We start from the raw sequence: 20,679 nt of genomic DNA, 5'->3' as shown, positions 1-20,679 counted from the left end.
CAGCAGCCGCTGCAGGTAGCCAAATATGTCGGACTCCCCCCAATCTCCTCCCAAGGATGTCGACCAAGGTGTACAATCACCGGAAGAGGAACAAATGAACGAGGCTCAAGACCCACAGTCAGGTGGACTCACCTATGAGTTCGAGGTCAAGGAGCAGGACCGCTGGTTGCCCATAGCCAATGGTAAGCCAGATCCCCTTCCCCAACGAAATCAAGAAGACAGCGACGACGACTACGACGACGACGATGCTTGACCTGAGGCTTTTTGTTTGCCTGCGGTTGCTATGACTATGGTCTATGACCTGGATTGGCCAGTCTGCTTGCTTGCTCTCCGCTTCCGCTCGCTGTTCTTTGACGTTGGCTGCGAAACAGTCAACCAAAACATCACCAAAGACGACAGCGTAGGGCTAGAAGGGATCAATGTCTCACGAATCGTCACCAAAGTCGCCAGAAACAACAGGTGCTTCTGGCGGTGAGAAGTACGATGAACTTGACGCTAATATACGAAACTTTGCTCCAGTCGCCCGCATCATGAAGAATGCGCTCCCTGAAAACGCAAAGATCGCCAAGGAAGCGAAAGAATGCATGCAGGAATGCGTCAGCGAGTTCATCTCCTTCATCACGAGTGAGGGTAAGTGCAATTTCTTACCGCTGCTCTCCCCGAGCTTAGGGGCAACGAGATTGAAGAGATATCTGACCTATCACAGCCTCGGAGAAGTGTCATCAGGAGAAGAGAAAGACGGTTAACGGAGAAGACATTCTATTCGCCATGACTTCTTTGGGGTTCGAGAACTACGCAGAGGCCCTCAAGATCTACCTCTCGAAATACAGAGAAGTATGTATAGTTCATATATCGGCTCAGAACTCCGCCGTCATCATCTTCTAAACAGGACTAATGAGCTCAACTGACGGTTCTAGCAGCAATCCCAGTCCAACAGGGGAGAAACCTCCCACCGTCCAGGCAGCAGTGGCTACGGCGCCAACCCGCCAACCGGAGCAGGAAGTTTCCAAGCCGAGCCACAAAACAGCGTCCTCGGAGGCCAGCAAGGAGATAGCACCGCCGACGCTCAGGGCTACATGTACGGCGCGCAGACGGGGCACAATGGTACCGGCGGCGCCGACGGCTACCAGTAATGTGATTCACACCTGAGACGGCTGGATAGTGTTTTGAAAGGGCGATTTCATCTTTTTTTTTTTTTTTTTCCATCTCGACATATATGTACTAGTTGCGACTTAACGACGACCAAGCCCGACGAATGAAGGTCGCCTGGACATTTGTTCAAGTCTGTATAAGTACGGAGGCAGGAGTCTTCAGACTACCTGGCCATGGATGGAAATGGGGCACATGGTTGTATATGAGGGCCTCAGGAGTCAGTTATGGAAAGGGGAGCGGAACGGTTAACCCAAAAGTGTGGAGTGGAAGGGGTTCGTCTTTTCTTTGACTCAATTGTCTATTTGATAGATTCCCCCCAATGGCGTTGCGATTCAGTAAGCCATGCTCAACCAATCAGTGGTCTTGGAGCATCGGCAGAGAGCAGTTCAGCAAGCATCGAAGCTTTTGGAAACGGACCCGGGCCGTATCTCCAAAGCACTAGTAGCTACAGCACTTCAGATAGCTTGTTATTCCACTTCCGTCGCGCAAACGAACGAGGCACATGGACTCAGTTGTCATCTAATGTTTGCTCTCGTGCAGCGTGGTCAGTCTATAGCTGCTGGCTGACCTGATCATCCAACTTCTTCATACCGTGAGGTGTGTATGTAAAGTAGGTGTAGGCATCCATGGTATGTTGAAATAGATATCCAATAAGAAGCTTAAAGGACGTCGTCATAGGCTTCAAGGTTCCCCAGTATCTCGGCCGCCACTTAGATTCCACCAAGCTCCCGTCATTGTTCCATTACCGAGAGTGCACGGTCCAGACGAATTCCAGGGGTCTTGAGTGCTCTGAAAGACTGAGCCTGGGGCAGCCCACCAGCCCAAGTCCAGGTTGAACGAGGCACGTGCGCAGCCCCTCCAGTCTCAAAATTTTCCCCCCTTCGCAGCCAAACAGAACGGCGGGCAGCCCACTCGACGAAAAAAAGCGTCGGCGGCAGCTCACGCCGAACCAGAAACTTTGCCAGGCAACCAACCGCCACCGTACCACGAAATAATCTCGGTCGGCCGACACAACAACGCCCAGAAACCAACACGTTCTTTCGAGGATAAGAATTCGAAGCGAGTCTACATTGTCGCAAGAGACCGAGACATGCATAACGACTTTCTCTGCAGATCCTCGCGCCACACGTTGACCCTTCAATGAGAATTCCCAGCCGCCGACCACTGTGAAGTTCTGACCTCGAGCCCGAGCCGCCGAAAGAAAGAGAGGAAAGACGAAGGCGAGAGCACAGAGCCTCGACCACCACAAACAACCCAATCTCATGCGTCCTTTCACCCCAATCTCCAGACACCGGTCTGGTCCACCACCGAGAACGGCGACGCCCATCAAAAGCATTTTGCGTCAAACGACAGTCCTCGGCCGGAGGAAAGCTGACGAAATCGAGTTCGATGACCCGCCCTCGAGCCCGACAAAGAGGCGGAAAGTCCTCATCAACGAAATGAACAACCGCGTCTTCGAGTTTGGCAGTCGCTCAATGGACGAGGTCAACTCGGAAGTGAGGAAGGCACTGGAGGAGCACCTCATGGGCGAGGACGAGGACTACGACATGCTCAAGGAGATTTTCGCCAACGACAAGCAGCGATACCTGCCACCCGTCGCCGGAGAAGACGAGGATACGCTCAAGCCCCAAGAGCTCAAGGGCTACGTTCTGGCGCTGACCAGCTGCGTGCCGCTGCTGAAGAACAAGGCATGCAATGGCCTCGTGAAGACCGTCTTGCAGGTCTCGTGGTTGGGCCGCGACGAAGACTTCTTCAAGGTGTATATCCAATTCCTGGCCGCCCTCGTCAGTGCCCAGGGATCCTATTTGACGCATGTCCTGTCCATGATCGTCGAAAAGTTCTCCCACTCCAGACAATCAGAGTGGAGCGTTGCCGATTTTCCTACCGTCAGCCGAGCAACGATGCGCGAAAGGCTACACACCGGCCTTCAGTACATTCTCCAAATGTTCCCCGCCGCCACACCTGTTCTCCGCGGCCTCCTCGAAACCAAGTTCCCCTTCGATGACGACCCGAAAAAGATGTTCGTTGCCTACGTCAACAACCTTTTGAGGTTGAAGGAATACGCGGGAGATTTGGACCTCGAAATTGTCGACGTGCTGCTGTCACGACTGGTTAAGATTGATGTCCAGATGCAGACGGATCTCGACGACCTCGACGACGACCTTACGGCATCAGTTGCCTACGCGCTCAGCAAGTCCTTGGATACCGGCTCATGGGAGGGCGATGAGGATGCTTCGGACGAGGACAGCGATGACGAGTCCGTCGACAGCGATGATTCCGACTTTGATGACAATGAAGAAAAGATTCGCGTGGTCAAGGGCAATGTTGAAAAGCTGGATGCTATCCTCGATACGCTGTTCGCCCACTACACACCCCTATTCGAGAACCCCGACTCGGATCAAGCATGGGAGCGATATGCCTTGCTCGTACAGTCATTTGGAAAAATCGTGCTGCCAACGTACAAGTCTCGTCATACCCAGTTCCTCCTCTTCCACTTTGGCCAAATGTCAGCTCGCCTGCGGGACACCTTTGTCGGCAGTCTGATGCACATCTTTGGTTCGCAAAACCGACCGAGCTTCGTGCGTCAAGCGGCGGCAACATACCTAGCCGGATTCATGGCGCGAGGGGCCCACGTGCCGTCCGACTTGGTGCGCACAGTATTTGCGCTCTTGCTCAAGCAGATGCAAATTTACCGCCTCAAGCACGACGCGGACGCTCGAGGACCGGATCTGAGAAGGCACCAAATCTACTACGCACAAGTACAGGCCGCTCTGTACATGTTCTGTTTCCGCTGGCGCGACTTGATCGTGTCTACACCCGAGTTTGTCGACCCAGAGGACCCCGCATCGTATCTTGGTCACGAGCTGGAATGGATGCAAGGGATGAGAGAAGAGCTCTCTGCCAGCGTATACTGCAAGATGAACCCTCTCAAGATCTGCGCACCGGCTATTGTCGAGGAGTTCGCGACACTGTCACACAAGCTCGGTCTTATGTACATCTTCCCGCGCGTCGAGGAGAACAAGCGGATTAGACTGTCACAATTCGTATCAGACACCTACGGCACAGGCGGCGCACTCCGAGATACGGGCTCGGGAGCGCAAGACGAGGAAGCATACCAGCTTGACCCCTATTTCCCGTTCGACCCTTACCAGCTGCCCGTGAGCAAGCGGTGGGTCCAGAACGATTACGTGCACTACCAGGCTATCCCGGGTCTTAATATGACGGCCGACAGTGACAGCGAAGACGACGACGACGAGAACGTTCCGGAGACGGACGTTGAGGAAGACACTGCTACCGCCAGCGAGGACGAAGACGACGACTGAAGCGGGCTCTGTGAGAAAGGAAGGGGATCAAAATGCATTCATACGGCGTTGGACGGTCACAAAAAAGTACAAGCGAATCTGGGCCAATTTGGCATTGATCACACGATTCCCGCAAGGCGTTTGGGCGTAAAGAAGACGACGAAGAGGTTTGAGATGTTGAACAGTGGTGGAGATATTTCTGGAAGCAGACCATGTCGAAGATGTTGAAGAAGCAAAATTCCTGAACCGCTCTAGGAATAGTGGATGTGAGAAAGATGAGGAAGAGATACCGATACCTAGCTTTCGTCAACCCACAACAAGGTCGCTGCCAGTAAAATGAAAATCAAATCATTGTCAAGACTTGTTCCTCAGGGCTTCAGCTTCTCAGCCGCTACCATTCCTTTCGTTTCTCGATGCCCATCTCATCAGTGACAAATCGTTGCACCAATGGGAATCTGATTTGAAAAGACGCAAAGGAATGGATGGGTATGCAGTACCTTACCAAGATCTTATCAAGGTAACTCAAATTCATAGATTCTATCGAGATTGCAGCTGAGGTGACACTGCCTCCCTCCCCCATGGTAAAATGGTACGGTGTTAGGCGCCAGGCACGTGAGGTGATCGGCCACTTGTCCCTCAATTGGATAAGCGCCGTCCCTTTCGCTCGCTTCCCTCTCCCCTCCGGCCTGTCGGTTAGTTCCCTTTGACATGCCACTGTGCCGCCCGGCAGACGGACGAACAAGCCTCAGAATCCCTGAGAATCCCTGGGAGGAGGGGCGGTTTCCAGTGCTGTGCAGTGCTGTACACTACGCTGCAGCGCTCTGGCTCTGGTGGTCCCTGCCAATGGGCGAGGAAGTTTTAGCTGGCTCTGGCGCCCTCTCCATCTCCATTCTCCGAGCCCTTTCCTCATGCTCTTGTGGAGGTGCGCTGATGAAGAGGAGGAGAATGAGGTCTCCTCCCGAAGGCGGGCAGAAGAAAAGAAAAAGGCGCCCATGGGAATTTGGAATTCGCCCATCTTTAAGGCGGGCGAAATCCCCTCACGGGCTGCCCCTTCCCATAGTTTCAAAACTCCGCTCCGAACCGGTGGGAACATGTCTACCTAATCATCTGCAAACGAAAGAGAGAGGGAAAAAAACGTGACGACTCTTTTTTTTTTTGGTGAGCGATCGATCAATCGGAAGTCATCGACGCCAAACGTCACCCCGCTCATCTTACCTCTCATCTCATCACTCAACTCACCTTACGCACTCACTCACTCACATCTCACCAATCCACCACAGAACACCGACCGACACCACCCACCTCGCCATTGTCGGCAGTGAAGTTTGCAGCGCCCAGCTTATTCTCAATTGACATTCGCGGCGTGTCGCGCGGTAATGGCGGACGATCAGGTGCGGCTGCAGAACGAGGCTTCGGTGAGGGCGGGGGAGGGGCAGCAGCACCTCAACCAACACCAAGGCCAGCAGCAGCAACGGCAGCAATATGACAGGTCAACGAGCGGCGACGGTCGAGCCGGCTTCGAGGAGTACTGGAGAGAAGAGAAGGAGAGCGAGAGGGCTGGGAGGGTGCAGTTTGTGAACGAGGGTCCGGCTTACCATCATCAATCGTCGTCGTCGCCGTTGGATCACCCATCGCAGCAGGTGTCGGGAGGAGGAGGAGATCAGGAACGGCAGGGTTCTTGTAAGCATATTGTGTTGTTTTCTTCATTCCAATGTTCTTATTTTGTTGGGGAGGGTTTGTAAAAATTTGTGTATTGCAAAGTTGCGATGACAAGTGTCAAGAGTTGTCTTTCCCTTCATCCCGTCTTATCCTTGATTCCACATGCGCTCGTCCCATTTCTTATTTTTATTTTCCTATTCTCCTTCCGCCCGTTTTTGATTCACATATCCACCTACCATTCTCGGCCTCCATGATTCCACACACCTTCGTTGCTTGTTTTTCTTGGTATTCCCTACCACTACATACCGTCCTTCCCTGCGACATCGTGGCCCGCCCGTTCGCCCGCCCCTCCCCGTCCCCGATCGACGAGTGTACCGCCAGGGTCCTGGTGAATCGCATCGATTATGTTGGTGGTTTCAGTAACCTTGTGTGGAACCGGTCAACTTCCCCATAATCAATGTCCATGGATGTCTCAGAGAGAAATTCATGGGGGGTGAAGGGGACCAGGAGCCGACAATCCATGATCCAGAAAGTGGTGGGTGGTGGGATGGGGATAGGGATGGGGATGGGCTTTGTGAGTTATGCTATGTCAACCCCATGCCGGATTCCTCATGATTCCTCATCATCATGCCACCCACATCACACCCGAACCCTCTTGTGGCGTTAGACCCTTCCCGCCGCTAAGAAGTCCGAAGTTGGTGTGGTGGATTCGGGGGATCCGCGAACCGACCACAACCGCTGCTTGCTTGCTCGCTTGCTTGGCCTGCCCTACCAAACTAGCTATTCTCATGGGCCATTACCCAATGAACCACGTTTTCCCTGTTGGTTTCTGGAAAAGCCGCACGAGCAATGCCGGGGGATGAGAGTTGGTGTCCTGGCATCTCCCCTTCCCGACTTGATTCCAACGTCTCCCGGCTGGACGGTTGCCCGATGCGGCACACACCGCTGGTCATGGACCCCCGCGAATCACGTCTAGACGAGGCTTGGCTCCTGGAATCATCCAGTCTCTATTCGGAGACTATCCTACCCGTACCTTAACCACCCTCACTTCACTTACATCCACACCTGTCCCCATATACGAAATACCCATGCCACCTGTACGGTCATCTACATTCCCAGATTCCTCATGTCTACGTCCAAGCTCCCGCCTTGGCTTCCATTCTCAGATGCTTATATCCTGTCTCCCTCCCTATTTCTTTCTTCCACGTGGGAAACCCATCACTTGAGAAAAACCACAGATCTCCAGACCAGACTAGAGAACTAACGCAGTCCAACCCCCAACTCCAGCAGAGTCAACGACACCCGGCCTCACGCCCGCAGAAAAGGCCAAAGAGAAGGCCAAGCTCCGCCGCCAGCAGGTCCGCAAGGCCCAGATCCAGCACCGCACCCGCAAGGCCAACTACATCAAGCAGCTCGAGCTCGACGTCTGCAAGTTCAGGGACATGATCGCCGCCGCCGAGAAGGAGGTCCTCGCCTTCCGCCGCGAGAACGAGAGCATGAGGGGCGCCCTCACCGCAAGAGGATTCGCGGTACCTCCTGGGGGCGCAAAGGGCGAGAGCGTCGTTGTTAGCGAGGTGCAGATCCGCGGGTCGCAGGAGCCCGTGACGGCGCCGGAAGAGGTGTCGATGGCGCCGGCGGTGGTCCAGCAGCAACAGCAGCAGCAGTTACCTCCCGTCCCGGCGCAAAGACAACTTTCCCAGCAGTCAGAGGACCAACAAGCACAGCACTCGACGGCTGCTCCTCCGGAAGAAGAATCCCAGGTGGTGGCATATCAACCTCAGACGCTGGACTTCGACCCGTACCCGCCGGTCGACCTCTTTGCGGACGTCAACATGGGCGAGGTCACAGTCACGATGCGCAAGGACGACGCCCTCGGCACGCCGTGCTTCCAGATCTCGTCGCCGTCGGCCGCGATCACATATACCCAGTCTCAGCCGCCGTCAGCAGACCAGCTGTCTGCGGAACAGGAGATCATCGCCATCAACCTCATTCTCGCGTATGTTGCCAGAAAACCTACTACTCCCCCCCCCCCCCTAGCAATCATCGTCGCTGTAATTTACTAACCTCTCTTTACACAGCATGGAACACATCTGCTGGAACCACTTCCACCCCCGCCAATTCCCCGCCCACGGCGACACCTGCAAGGCCGCCTCGGGCCACACGATGATGGCCTCGACCCTCTGCATGTCCTCCGCCCCCGCCCGCGTCTACCGCACCATCCGCCGCGGCGAGGCCTCCACCGTCTCGCACACCTGGCAAGCCGACACGGGCGCGGGATCCTCTCTGTCTCTGAAATCCCTGTTGGCCCTCGCCAAGACGCTAAACCCGGGCGACATCGAGCTCACGCCCGTGCAGGCGTGGTTCGAGCTCGCGGCGCGGTACGGGGCCGCGGCGCTGATGCGCGGAAACGTGATTGAGGCGCTCAAGAGGGAGTTTTGCGGGGTGGTGGACTGTATTCATTTTGGCGCCATCATTGAGCGAGACGCGTTCGAGAGTGTGGTGGCGAGGGTCATGGAGCAGGTGGGCGTTCCGGAGCTGGAGTGGGAGATGGATGTCGATGAGGGGGCTGGTGTGCCGCATGCTGGGGGTATGGTGTATGGTGCACAGCAGATTACGGCTTGAACGTGAGGGTTTGTTCTGAGAGGAGGCCACCCCCCTCCTCCCCCTGCCCATGACATGGCATTTTGACTGCGAGAGTGGGAAGGGTTGCTCGGAAGTGCTGCGAGGTGTGGATTGCATATCGTCTAATGCGCCGAGGCGACTGATGAATTTACGACGGTTTCACGACTTTTACAAAAGGCAGAGAAGGGGATTTAGGCCGCATATTTTGCATCCCTAGACTGAAGACAGACCATGGATGAGATACATATCAACTGCACAGAGAACCATGGTCCCCTAGAAAGCAGGGGACTTTACAAAGACTACATATCAATCAAGCAAGCCTTCATTTCGTTCAAGAGAGAGTCTCAAGTTTACTCTACACATATCCAGAGCCTCGTGTAAGTACTTGCCCATCGTCTTGTACAAACGCTGGCCAGCAGGGGCAAAGTGGCCTCATCTGGATATTGACTCTGGCTGATCTCTGAGAGAGAGAAGAAAAAAAAAGATACAGGTCTCTGACCTATACCCTCCGATAAACGTCGGTTCTCAAAGACCACTCCGTCCCAAAATGTAAGAGCACGAAGTGAAGTCAAACGGTTTGTCAACGGGGCGCTCGCCAAGCTTCACCGCGATTGGGCAGGCAGGCGGGCTGACTGCTCCTCATGTGAGAAGGTGGAGATGTATGCAATGCATGTGGAATCTTCCTGTCTGCACCTTACACAATGTATCCGTATTTCTCCCTCTCTTCCGCCTCCTCTCACACCGAGCTCCTCGCCCAGCTCTCAGACGTGTCTGCCGACTTTACCAAATAGTATATTCCCAAACGGTACGTAAAAAAAAAAAAAAAAAAAAAGATCTCTCTCCACATTGTCTCAACCCCGTTTGGCAACAGCAAAGACGATAACCTGGCTAGCTGGCTGGATGTACGGATGTACGAAGCTATGTATGCAATACGTCGATCCCTGCTTTGAAATTTTGGTCATCTTTTGGAATCATTGTTTCCCTCTCCATTCACCGCTGTAACCTCAAATGCAGGCACAGGGAAAGGGAACCGAGGGAAAATCATTTGGTGGAGAAAGGAAGACGGGGGGCCCTCTTATGGAGTATCCGTTTCCACAATTCTTGTTGACGGAGTTATACTACGTACATGCGAGTCTTTGTCAGATCCGAAGACATGCATGGAAGGAAGAGAATCGAGACTCAATCTAGAGATGGTGAGTGTATGAGTTCCTACCCATGTAACTCGCTGTAGAAATGCAGGACGGGGATACTATTTGGGACTTGATGGTTCAGCTCTTTCCCTAGTGCGGTGAGTAGCGGTGAGTTGATCTTACTCGTCCGTAGGGGTTTCGCTCCGATAAACGCTCCGTTTGACCAAAATAACGTAGTTTTTAGTCCTAAGACTAGTCTAGCAAGAATTGGAGGGGTCTAACTCAATGCCTAGCTTGCAAGATTCGGGCCAGATTCAGCCTCAATAGCAGCTCATTCCTTACGAAACTTCTATCAAAGTCACGAGAGCACATCACATCCGACGGGGTGCTACACGATGGTGAATTTTAAAAGATTATAATTATATACTAAAACTAGTCTGCAGAAATGCCAAGTGTGGCCTCGTCGTTGTAGGAGATTTACCCAAGTCCTTGATGGACATCGTTATGAGTATCTGTATTCCCTTTGAATAACGAAAAATAAACTCCCAAATCATATTTCGCCATAGTGACTGTGTGTGTCTGTGTGTAATCAGACATGTGTTTTTTATCCCTAGGTCTAAAAGAGAGAAGATGCCCGAGAAGAAGAGAAAGTGTGGGATATCGCTTGTGAAAGTGGTCAGGTAAAATGAAAAGAGCTCCTGGGACACAAAGCTCAAGTCTAGTTGGAAATAAATGACGCTTTAAATGTTGGAAAGATTCTGGTTTCTAGACACCAGGCACCTTGAAGCCGGAGACTTGGGGCCAGTTGCCCAGACTGGCGGGGTCGCCGCCGATGCGGACATAGACACCGACAGCGGGAATGCCGCCGTCGAGAACGAAGAACTGGTACCAGCCCGGAGGGGCGATACCGGCGTTGGGAGGTGCTGTGACGGTGCAGGTGGTAGGCCCGCAGGTGACGGCGGGGAAGAGAGTGCGAGCACCCATTGAGTTACCGTGCGTCGATCCCACAGCACCGAGGAGGGAGACCGTGATGTCGCCGTTAACGGGAGCGTGACCGAGGCTGACAGAGATCTGCTGGCCGTAGGTCCAGTCCGTGTTAGCGATGGTGAAGGTAGGGCGAGTCTTGCCGGAGGTGAGGTAAGGAGGCTTGAAGACCTCGACACGGTACTCCTGGGGGTTGACACCATCTTCGGGGTCAGAACCACTGACGAGAACGCGACCGTCAAGAAGAGTGATGGACTCGGAGTGATAAAGGCGGGCAATGGTGGTGTTGGCCATGACTGTGATGCGCTGGCCGATCTTCTTCGAGGGGTCGTACAGAAGAGCATTGAGGTTGGGGTCGTTGGCGAGACCGAACCCAGCAACACCGTGCTGAGCACCGTTGTTGATGAGGTAAGTTCCATCAGGAAGGGGGGCAATGCAGGACATGACACGACGCGAGGGCATACGCTCAATCACCCACTTAGGGTTGGTGCCTTCGGGCTCAATGGAAACGCAGTTGTCCATGGCAGTAGCAGGACCCTCGGTAGAACCACCGCAGATGAGAACGCCAAGCGGGTCGGTGTAGGGAGCGTGCTGGGGAAGAAGAACACCAGTTCCCTCAAGAGGATACGTGCGACCGCCCTTGGGGTTGTTGACAGCACCGGGGATGTTGGGGAGAATCGTCTTGGTGTTGAAGGTGACGTGGTCAAGGATTCTAGCCTCGTTCCAGTACGCGACGAAGATGTCCTGACTGGGGAGAACGGCAACGAAGGGATACAGGTTGTTGGGATCAGTGCGCGCGAGCCAATCCATGTACAAGGGCTTAGTACCAGTGCTGGGCAGAAGCTCGATGGTGGGCACAGCGCGGCCGTTGGATCCCTCCTCACCACCGATGACGAAGATGGAACCATTGGCCATGATCATGGCAGAGGGATACCAGCGGCCATCCTGCAGGCGGAGGTTGGTAACGTCCTCCTGCCAGTCATTGGTGCCAGGGGTTCCGGGCTTGCCATCGGGCCAGTACAGGCGGACGCCGTAGGTAGAATCACCAGACCATCCACCAATGTTGAGCTGGCGACCAGCCTTGTCAGGAAGGGTGATGCCGGCAGAGCAGAAGATGTCGGTCTTGACGTGCATCTCTCTCCAGGCTTTGCTGATATCCGGGACGAGGGAAAGGTCGAGCTCGTAAGCGCCGGTAGAGTTGGGCGGGCCAGTGCCGAACTTCTCGAGGAAGGAAACCTTACCGGTGATGGTCTCCATCGTCATCAGGGGAATGGTCACACCGCCAATGAGGTTCTCGTAGACACCGGCACTGGCAGCATCGGTACCGAAGTTCCATGAGTAGAGAGGCGTAGTGCCAGTCCAGAAGTAGGTCGAGAGGCGAGCACCACCACCGCAGATGGAGCTGCGGTTTCCAGGGCAAACAATGTTGCACTCAGAGTCGTCGACAAAGGCGGCCTTCTGGGTGACGATGTTGGCAGGGTCACCACAGTAGCACTCTTCACCATACTCGAGTCCGGCTGCCATGTATCCGTACTCGGCGCACCTGTCTAAGCACATACCGGCCGTCATGGTACCAGGGAACAGGTTCTGCCAGTAGAAGGTGCGCGGGTTAGGCTGAGCTCCGACATTGTCCTGAACACAGCCCTGGTAGGTCCAGCTTCCGTTGAAGCCGCTTCTTTGAGGAACGGGAGGAGCGTATGTCTGAGGAGTGCCCTTGGAGATGATGGTCATACGATTACCGCCACCGCACATTTCGGAGGCCTTACCTCCACAGGCAGTGTTACAGGATGTCGGGTCAGATGCGACAGCACCGCCGTTGTAGATGGCATTACCGCAGAAGCACTGAGTGTGGTACTCGGCACCAGCGACAGTGTAACCGGCATCGGAGCAGGCCTTGGCGCATGAAGCGAGGGTCATTGCCGGGTCATCTTGAAGCTGGTTGGGAAGGATGCGGCCGTTCAGGTTGTCGACCCAGCAGCCCTGGTTAGTCCAGCCAGTGGGGAACCCAGTGGCAGCGGGAGCTGCTGTAGAGCTGGTAGATGAGGCGGCACCAGTCACCGAGCCACTGACAGTTGAAGATGAAGCTGACGAGGATGAGGACGAAGACTGAGTTGCGCTTCCAATGGTGTAGACAGAAAGGCGATTGCCCTCTCCGCAGTACTGGAACTGGTTGCCCATGCACTTCATGGAGCACTGGCTAGACGGAGCAGCGACTGAGCCAGCGGCAAACGAGTTACCACACCAGCACTCGCGAGAGTATTCGACACCAAAGAAGGTGTTTCCATCGCAGAAAGCAGCGCACTTCTCCAGAGTCATATCGTCAGAAGCGGTTGTCTTCGCGCTAAGAGCACGAGCGTTTGTAGCTTCAGTCTGGCAGCCATACCACTTCCAGACACCGACAGTCGCGGGTTGACTGGGGCCAGTTGGCGTGGGGGTCGCGGAGCTGCTGGAGGAAGAGCTGGAAGAGACAACAGTGCTGGAAGAAGATACAACACTGCTAGATGAGGAAACCACGCTGCTGGACGAGGAGGAGACGCTGCTGGACGAGGAGATGACGCTGCTTGATGAGACGACGCTGCTGGAAGAGGAAACAGCAGTGCTCGAGGAAGTGCGGGTGCTTGAGCTGGAAGTCGAAGCACCTGTTGGCGCAGGGGTGGATGTTGAGGTAGGAAGAGGCTTGTACTGGTGCTGGAAGTCGTAGACATTCAAGCGGTTGGGGCCACCACAATACTCAGAAGAGTTGCCGTTGCAGAGCATGTTGCAGCCATCGACGGCAGGGGCACCGCCGTTGGAGATCGTGCTGCCACAGTCTGGTAGAAAAAGCATTAATAATTTGAGATGAGAATCAAGAGCACGATAATAACTTACAGCATTCGCCAGAGTATTCGACACCAGCAAGGATGAAGTTGGCATTAGCGCAAGCAGCAGTGCACTTGGCAACGGTCATCTCGCCGCCAGGAATGCTTCCGATTCCATACGTGAGAGCACGGCCATTGGTTCCCTCTCTATTAATCTTGTCAGTTATCTGGTCTTAAAGTTGTCGGTGTAGTATTCAACTCACGAGTAGCATCCAATGCTGCTCCAGTCGCCAACACCGGGGTTGACTGAAGGGCCCAAAATGAGGGACGTCTGATATAACGACAGTCGGTTGGGGCCTCCACAAGGCTGAGTAGCGTTTCCGCTGCATGGCGTTGAGCAGTCGGCCTCGTTGGCGAGAACACCGTCCTTGGCCAAGGCATTGCCGCAGTAGCATTCATTGTAGTACTCGGTACCAGCGTAGGAGAAACCCTTGTTGTAGCAGTACGTTGTGCAGGCATCGTTACTCATCTGCCCGTTTGCCGTGGCGGCATCAGAGATTGTTCGGCCGACATCGCTATTGTTTGGTCAGCACTTTGAGTTTTGTTCCGAAGCCTTTCTCACGGGTTACCATACACATAGCAGCCCTTGTAGGTGTAGCCGTGAGGGAGAGTTGCGGGAGGCGCCGCGCGTTTGTAAATGCCAGGTGGATAAGCGAGGGCATTAGCGAGAGAAGACGCAGAAAGAACAACGAAAGACAACTGTGTGGTCCTCATGGTGACAAGTGTGTGCCAAGAGGCAGAAACCAACACAAGATGATGATACTAAGGAGTGTATAGAAGAGGTGAAGGGTGAAGAGGAAAGAGGGCCATGATGAAGCCGGGAATCATGAAGGTATATATGAATTTCGATTCACGGCATGGGCAATCTCATGTGGCAGCAAGCGGCCCAACACGAAGGAGCCCTAGGGAAACGGGTACGCGATAGACCCGACTAGGCTCCCGGCGACTTCTACCACCTCGAGAGAGAGGCGATATCCCCCTCGTGGGCCAGGGGTTCCCGGAAGGTTGCAACGGAACAGAGTCCAAGAAGGGGACTAGGGGTTGCCATGCTCGCATGGAGGGCTAGTACAAAAGAGTATCAGTAAGGCTAACCGGGGAAGCCAGATGGGCGTGAGCTGTGCACTTGCAGCATGTAGTGTGGGATTAGCCTACGTGGTGGGCCGGGAGCTGACTTCTTGTTGCCAGGCTGGGATGATGGGAGAAGACCGAGGTTACTCGCAAGGGGTGGAAGAGAGAATTGGGACATTGTCAGGTCGCGAACCTAGCTTGAGGGCTGAAGACGATACACACGAGGCGAGAAACAATGAAAAAGAATTAGATGCTAGCCGTGAATAACCTCTCGACTCATTACGCCTGGGTAAGAATCCGTTAGCCGCCCTGGACCGTTCCAGTGGTGCCGCTCTCGCTATTTCCATAGCTATGTCTGTGGCAGATGATATTGTCCGTCTCCTCCACTTAGGTGTGGAGGAGCGAAGCGCCTTGTGTGTGCGAGACGGCGAGAAGGGGGCAATATGGGAGAGGGGCGTTCTAAAGCACAGAGTATGAGGCTTCGTGGCTTCGGACTAAGAGACGGTTGTATGGCCAGACGAGAGGCAGAAAACGCCGGGCTCCCAGACCAGCTCTTGGCCCAAATGACAACCTTGAATATGTGGAGATTAAGCACCAGACGCAAGGAGATGGGCAGCAAAAGCCAGACTGAAGGGTGCGTGCGCTGACTTGGTTGCAATTCGTTCAACTGGAAAGTAACGGGAAGATGTGTGTGTTGTGTTTTCCCCAAGATGCGCGCTTTGGGATCAGGGTCGTCGAGCAGACTAGCGCCAGAGGGGTTCGTACCCGCGGTACCTTAGGGTGATGTGGGGTCTGATCATGCAGGGGCCACCCCAGTCAGCACTTGGCCAACTCTCTTTCCGGCAAGGTGTTCTTACCGGCAAGGGGGCGAGGAGCAGGGGACTGATGTTATTGCCATTCTTAGCCGGTGTATTCTTACCAAGTACCTTACCCAGGCAGCGACGAGAACGAGATACGAAGACGCTGTCGCCGTTGTAGATGCAAGGTTCTTTCTTACATAGTTTCGTGGCCGGAATACGAGTAAGAGACTTTGGGTCTGGTGGGCACCAAGACCCGAGGATATCCTTACTCGTCCAGGATGTAGGGTGTTATCTGTGTTTGCTTGTGGTATCCATTGCCTCAAGGTGGGATCTTCGGTGAAGAAAACTCCGACATTCGCCGCGGTCCCATGAGCAGATCCTCTTGATCCCAACACCATGCCGGTCCATGATCTCGATACAGAATCACAGGGCAAAAGTCACACGTCAAACATGCAGTCGTGGAACTCCAAACTCACGAAGAATAGAGCAAAAATGGGCAGTGAAGGACCTGGAACCATGACGCCCGAGTTACTATTGCCCTGGCCAAGCTTGTTTTCTGAAGCACTACATGAGCCGCACCGCAAGCTATCTCGAATTGCGGCTGAGAAGTAGTGCTGGTGACGATCCCACGCCTTTGGTGTTGCTTGTTATTCTGGGCTCGGTGTCCTAGAGATGGAAGATCTAGAATTCGAACTCCTCGTCTGCGACGTTGTGGTTTACGAGCCGCATCCAAATTTGGAGCACGATAGCACCCGTTTCAATGACAAAGGATTTTCGTCTAGAATGGGACCCGAGGCGTTGCGTCGGTGGATCTCTGCCGTGGTTGACCAGACATCAATGTCATTGTGGGCTGTGAGAACAAAGGCCAGCAAGAATTACGGCTGTGGTACCGGATGCTTGGGAACTTGGTTTTCTGCCAAGAAGTGTCAAAGGAGGGAGCGAGGCTTTTCCTTCTTCATTGATTCGAGCAGTCGGCCGTAGTTCTCATCCGAAGCCCAGCAACCGCTCTCTTGGCTTGAGATAGCCGGGAGGAAAACCCCCGCCTAGAAAGTGTCTAATAACCGAGACCCGTTAAGCCATTGCGATGCGAGTTAGACAGTCAATGGCCAGTGCTTTTTGTGTCAGTTTCTTGCCATCAGACGATACGAGATGTTAGTTGCTGACTTGCAGTAGATTGGACGAGTCAAGAAGACTTGACTTTTCTCTTTGACTGGCATTTCGACGGGCGGCAACCAGGTCCCCTGACCCGTGGACCCCGTGGACTGTGGTGCGGATTCGCGGAAGGAGGGACCCCTGCAACTCCACACTTGAAAGGTACCTCCTCCCTAGGTACGTTTCTGCATCTTCGGGACCCTGGTACCCTGCCATTTTAGTTACCTTAATCCAGATTAGGTTAGGTGGATACCGTGGGATCGAATGCCCCTGGGCGAAAAGGGGGTGGGTAGAGGAAGGAGTGAGATTGAGTTGCTGCTTCCAGTTCAGAGCTGTAATCCTGTGCCTTCCTGCTGTTGAACATCCGATGTTTCCACATTCATCTGATGCTGGCGACTGCCTTGATACCCAAACTGAGTGCCGCCGCCAAATACCTATTCTAAACGATGAAAGGTAACAGCCTGGAAGCTACCTATCTGAGGGAGGTACGGATGGACCTTCCCGTCCTCCCCTTCCTTCCGTCAGCGGAATGGCAGCAAGGTACATCTCGAGGCCTAACACAGAAACGCCTAGTGTGTATCCGTCCCATTCCCCGAATCCTCCGGTAGCCACACCGTCCACAAACACAAGAATAAACTCGAACTGGACCACATTACCAACGACACGGTAACGAGCCTCGCCCGTTGCTATCAAACGTAAAGACGTACGGCGAAGTCGGATGCAGACAACTAAACCTAAAGCTAAACCTTTCGAGATATCCACACCGTTCGATATCGCATCCCACTATTCCGTTCAGCCTTGAAACCCGGCGTGGGAAATGTGTAACGGCCTGCAGTTCGTGCAACACATCGCAGCAAGTTTCTTTTCAGGTTTCGATCCAGCATACGACAAGGCGCTCACTGGGCTCCTCACAAACGCCTGGAGATCTCTTTCCCCCGCTCTAGGCAGAATTCCCTGCTCTCAGCTACGGCTGGAGGGACAGTTCTTGATTCGACCTGGCCAACTCTCCCAAAGTTTCTCCACTTTAGCGCTGCGGGCCTAGATTGCCCGGTTCGTATGTGACCAACTCGCACCTGGTCGGGGCTTTGTGATCCGTACAATTTCCGCCATCATTTGCTGTCGTCGAGGCGCCTACACTCCGGGATAGCTGAGGCCATGCAGGTGTCATTATTGGCAAATGCTGACCACCATCTAGAAGACCTGCATTAGGATACTGCTCGCCGAGACAACCTTATCGGTCGGAAACTTGGCACTTGATCGATAAGGTACATTTCTCAGTCACGGCAAAAGATTGCGACTGATCATGGGGTCAACATTTGCGGAAGCATTAACAAATCGAACGTCTCCACGATGCAGTTCTCTCTTCGCTGATTTACCGTAACAGAAAAGCATGTCGGTTAGACTGAATGTACTTGCGAAGAGCTACGAAACAACCCGCCGACATCGATGAAGCCACGAAGTAACTAGAGCTTGACGAAAATCTCGACTGAACCGCCCCCGCGGTTACTCGTCCGCCACTCACCCACAAAAGAGTCCAGCGACTCATATGCCGGGAAATGTCCCAAACGCTGATTAACTCTATTTGAGTCAACTAGCTACTTGGCTCGGCTCAATAGCGTCAGCCAAACCAGCAGCGCTGGGCGAGGCCACGGCCAGCCTCGACAGCCCCGACAAGCCGCAAGCCACTTCCTGTGCCGCCTTGCCTTTTTCTCTTCCGTCGATGATACAAACGCCTCATACCTTTCTACATGGCTTAAGAGTCTTCTCTCGAAAATGACTGCAGTGGATGCTTGGGCCATTTCCTGAGGTTGCAATCTGATGTGGCGGCCAAGCCAACCAATGCCAAGCCGGCCTTTCTGTCAGATGCACAGGAGCTGACAATCATCGCAGCTGCGCGTATGCATGTAATGCATGGCGATGTGACCTCAGGACCTCGTATACATACCACATTCTCAAAGATCGCGGGGTCTTGAATGACCTCTCTGCCACGATGCAAGTGAGAGGTTTGGTCCAACTACACAGAGCTGGCCAAAGACTTTGGCGAGCAACCAAGATCGAAAATGTCCCGTCTTCATGACGGAACCAAGTGACACAACCAGTGCGCTTTCAATACACAGACTGTCATCTCTGACATTGTTGACATGGATCGGAGAGATTCGTCCAAGTAAACCTGGACAGGTTTCTCCGCCACTCGTTAATGTCTCTGAGCTTGTCTAGCCTTACACCAACTACCGCCAATACTCAAGTTTCTTCGCTGCCGGCTTGAATTAGTCAAGGTCATGGACACTAGGTACCTGGACAGCTCAATCAACAGCCGAGTTCCAGTGGTTTGGGAAAGCACTCGGCGGCGTTGAAAGTGGCCAGCGCCACCCTTGCTGGTTCACATCGATGATCGAGGACTTGAGATGTCGTCGCCGAAGACACTTGGACATCAAGTTGCGTTCTTTTCTCTATGTTCTGGGCCATCTTTGACTTCTTTGCCTGCCGGTCAACGGCCGTGACTTCCATTTTGGGAACTAATGCTTGCCGATGCTGACGTGCTGCCTCCTAGCGATTACCGCCAAATATTGAACACCATGGGAGAAAATTCCTCTTGGGTCGACTTTTGTTTCCACAATGCATCTAGCGTTGGGATATGAGACGGCCATGGCCGACGTCCCCCGACATTTTAACATTAGGCCTACGCGGAACCCCGCCTTACTACGCCGCTGCCTTATCTTTGGATTAAGGTCGGCTGGCCGTTCCAAAAGAGTCTAATCAGACTCGTGGAATATGGGAGCGGGATCTATCAGCTCCTCCCTTGGGCCCCTGACTAGTAGCTCTATCCGCAAAGTTGTGCTCTAGAACTGTTGGCACCGCTAGCCCAAACAATAGTCTGTTTCCTCCTCTCAGCTCTCCACACTACTCACTCGCATCTTCGGCCTTGACAACGCTCTTTGTTTTCACCACATGAGAAACTCTCGCCACTGGCAAAATCTCAAGGCTCAAGATTGACAGCAGCGAGGAAGTGTGCAGTGTAGATCGCATACTCTGACAGATGTGTAGGCCTCTTGGCAACAATCGACGTTTGCCCCGTCCGAACTCAAGCCCTCGCACAGACTGCGGAGTTAAACAAGTCAGTTCTCATCCATAATCTCGCGAATTGAAGAGTTCGTCCGAAGACTGGTCCGCTTGCTAGGTGCCACCAGCGCCGCCCGAGCGGTCCTGAAGCTGAGATCTCGCCCACGGTCCCTTGCTTGATTGAGGCTCGAGAAGTGATGTGATCACGGACCTGCAATGGCGTCCTAATGGTCTGGATTCTCATTTCCACATTGCCAATCATTTGCACATCTTCAATGGACTGTTATTGGGCATTCTACGCAGGAGACCTCTATGGGCCTCGGCAGCCTGCTCTACATGGATCTGCACTGCGCTGGCATCTTTGCCAAGAAGCACAAGCAGAAGCCATTTCTCTCGGCATGAGGTCTCTTGGTGATACCAAGCTTTGTGGCATCGGACTGGGAGCTCTGTGCTGGCTTCAAGTACGGGAAAAGCTTCGAGTTACGTGCGGGAATATATTGGAGCAGTTACTGGAATGCGCCACGATGACATTTGGATGCACTGCTTGGCACGTGTTCGTCGAACTTAAAGGGCGCATGATATCCCCGTTGATCACGCAGATCGTACGTGTGCGACAAGAGAAGAATATCGTCGGTTGACCAAATCCCACCGCCTTGTCCGACAAACAGGATTCCGAGTGTCACCATCGTACAAAGTGCTTGACCGCGACTTTAAAATAGCCGTCTTCAACGACACAAAACGAGTCCAAGACGCCAGCCTGAGACAAAAACGGATGATGTCGCGGGAAGCTCAGCCAGGCAATATATGTCAGCCATCCTTTCGAAGCCCTTCATGTCTTGCCGGCTGTGACGGCTACGAAAGACTGGAACGCGATGCCCGACAGCCGAGTCTA

At 53.8% G+C, this 20,679-nt stretch overlaps 5 protein-coding genes across 5 annotated transcripts; 3 read left to right on the top strand and 2 right to left on the bottom strand.

Moving 5' to 3' along the window:
- Positions 1 to 25: 25 nt before the first annotated feature.
- On the top strand, positions 26 to 1,133 carry HER10_EVM0011110 (histone-like transcription factor and archaeal histone; the record flags this gene model as incomplete). The annotated part of the gene is made up of 4 exons (XM_035480549.1): positions 26 to 182; positions 520 to 630; positions 707 to 834; positions 918 to 1,133. The coding sequence occupies 4 exons, from the start codon at positions 26 to 28 to the stop codon at positions 1,131 to 1,133; spliced, it is 612 nt and encodes a 203-aa protein (XP_035335346.1).
- Positions 1,134 to 2,045: 912 nt separating this feature from the next.
- HER10_EVM0006717 (RNA polymerase I specific transcription initiation factor RRN3) lies at positions 2,046 to 4,730 on the top strand. Its single transcript, XM_035476295.1, has one exon. The coding sequence runs from the start codon at positions 2,415 to 2,417 to the stop codon at positions 4,473 to 4,475; it is 2,061 nt and encodes a 686-aa protein (XP_035335032.1). The 5' UTR covers positions 2,046 to 2,414; the 3' UTR covers positions 4,476 to 4,730.
- A 702-nt stretch (positions 4,731 to 5,432) lies between these two features.
- On the top strand, positions 5,433 to 9,051 carry HER10_EVM0011519 (uncharacterized protein). Its single transcript, XM_035480949.1, has 3 exons — positions 5,433 to 6,134; positions 7,401 to 8,109; positions 8,192 to 9,051. Exons 1-3 carry the CDS (start codon positions 5,831 to 5,833, stop codon positions 8,733 to 8,735), a joined length of 1,557 nt encoding a protein of 518 aa, XP_035335381.1. The 5' UTR covers positions 5,433 to 5,830; the 3' UTR covers positions 8,736 to 9,051.
- Positions 9,052 to 10,322: 1,271 nt separating this feature from the next.
- HER10_EVM0008912 (WSC domain-containing protein) lies at positions 10,323 to 13,154 on the bottom strand. Its single transcript, XM_035478417.1, has one exon. It carries the CDS (start codon positions 13,034 to 13,036, stop codon positions 10,631 to 10,633), a length of 2,406 nt encoding a protein of 801 aa, XP_035335198.1. The 5' UTR covers positions 13,037 to 13,154; the 3' UTR covers positions 10,323 to 10,630.
- A 540-nt stretch (positions 13,155 to 13,694) lies between these two features.
- On the bottom strand, positions 13,695 to 14,421 carry HER10_EVM0013107 (WSC domain-containing protein; the record flags this gene model as incomplete). Its single annotated transcript, XM_035482475.1, has 3 exons — positions 13,695 to 13,854; positions 13,911 to 14,222; positions 14,282 to 14,421. 3 exons carry the CDS (start codon positions 14,419 to 14,421, stop codon positions 13,695 to 13,697), a joined length of 612 nt encoding a protein of 203 aa, XP_035335513.1.
- Between the last annotated feature and the right edge of the window lie 6,258 nt (positions 14,422 to 20,679).

This window comes from Colletotrichum scovillei, assembly GCF_011075155.1.
Source record: "Colletotrichum scovillei strain TJNH1 chromosome Unknown Contig00004, whole genome shotgun sequence".
Lineage (NCBI taxonomy): Eukaryota > Fungi > Ascomycota > Sordariomycetes > Glomerellales > Glomerellaceae > Colletotrichum > Colletotrichum scovillei.
The sequence above is the reverse complement of the archived record's forward strand: the minus strand, read 5'-3'. Positions and strand labels throughout refer to the sequence as shown.

Bases quoted from the DNA above. Each gene is read 5' to 3' on its own strand.
- HER10_EVM0011519 (XM_035480949.1), top strand. From the start codon at position 5,831: ATGGCGGACGATCAGGTGCGGCTGCAGAACGAGGCTTCGGTGAGGGCG. The intron at 6,135-7,400 runs GTAAGCATATTG...CCCCAACTCCAG, and splicing joins TCAGGAACGGCAGGGTTCTT to CAGAGTCAACGACACCCGGC. The intron at 8,110-8,191 runs GTATGTTGCCAG...CTCTTTACACAG, and splicing joins GCCATCAACCTCATTCTCGC to CATGGAACACATCTGCTGGA.
- HER10_EVM0006717 (XM_035476295.1), top strand. From the start codon at position 2,415: ATGCGTCCTTTCACCCCAATCTCCAGACACCGGTCTGGTCCACCACCG.
- HER10_EVM0008912 (XM_035478417.1), bottom strand. From the start codon at position 13,036: ATGAAGTGCATGGGCAACCAGTTCCAGTACTGCGGAGAGGGCAATCGC.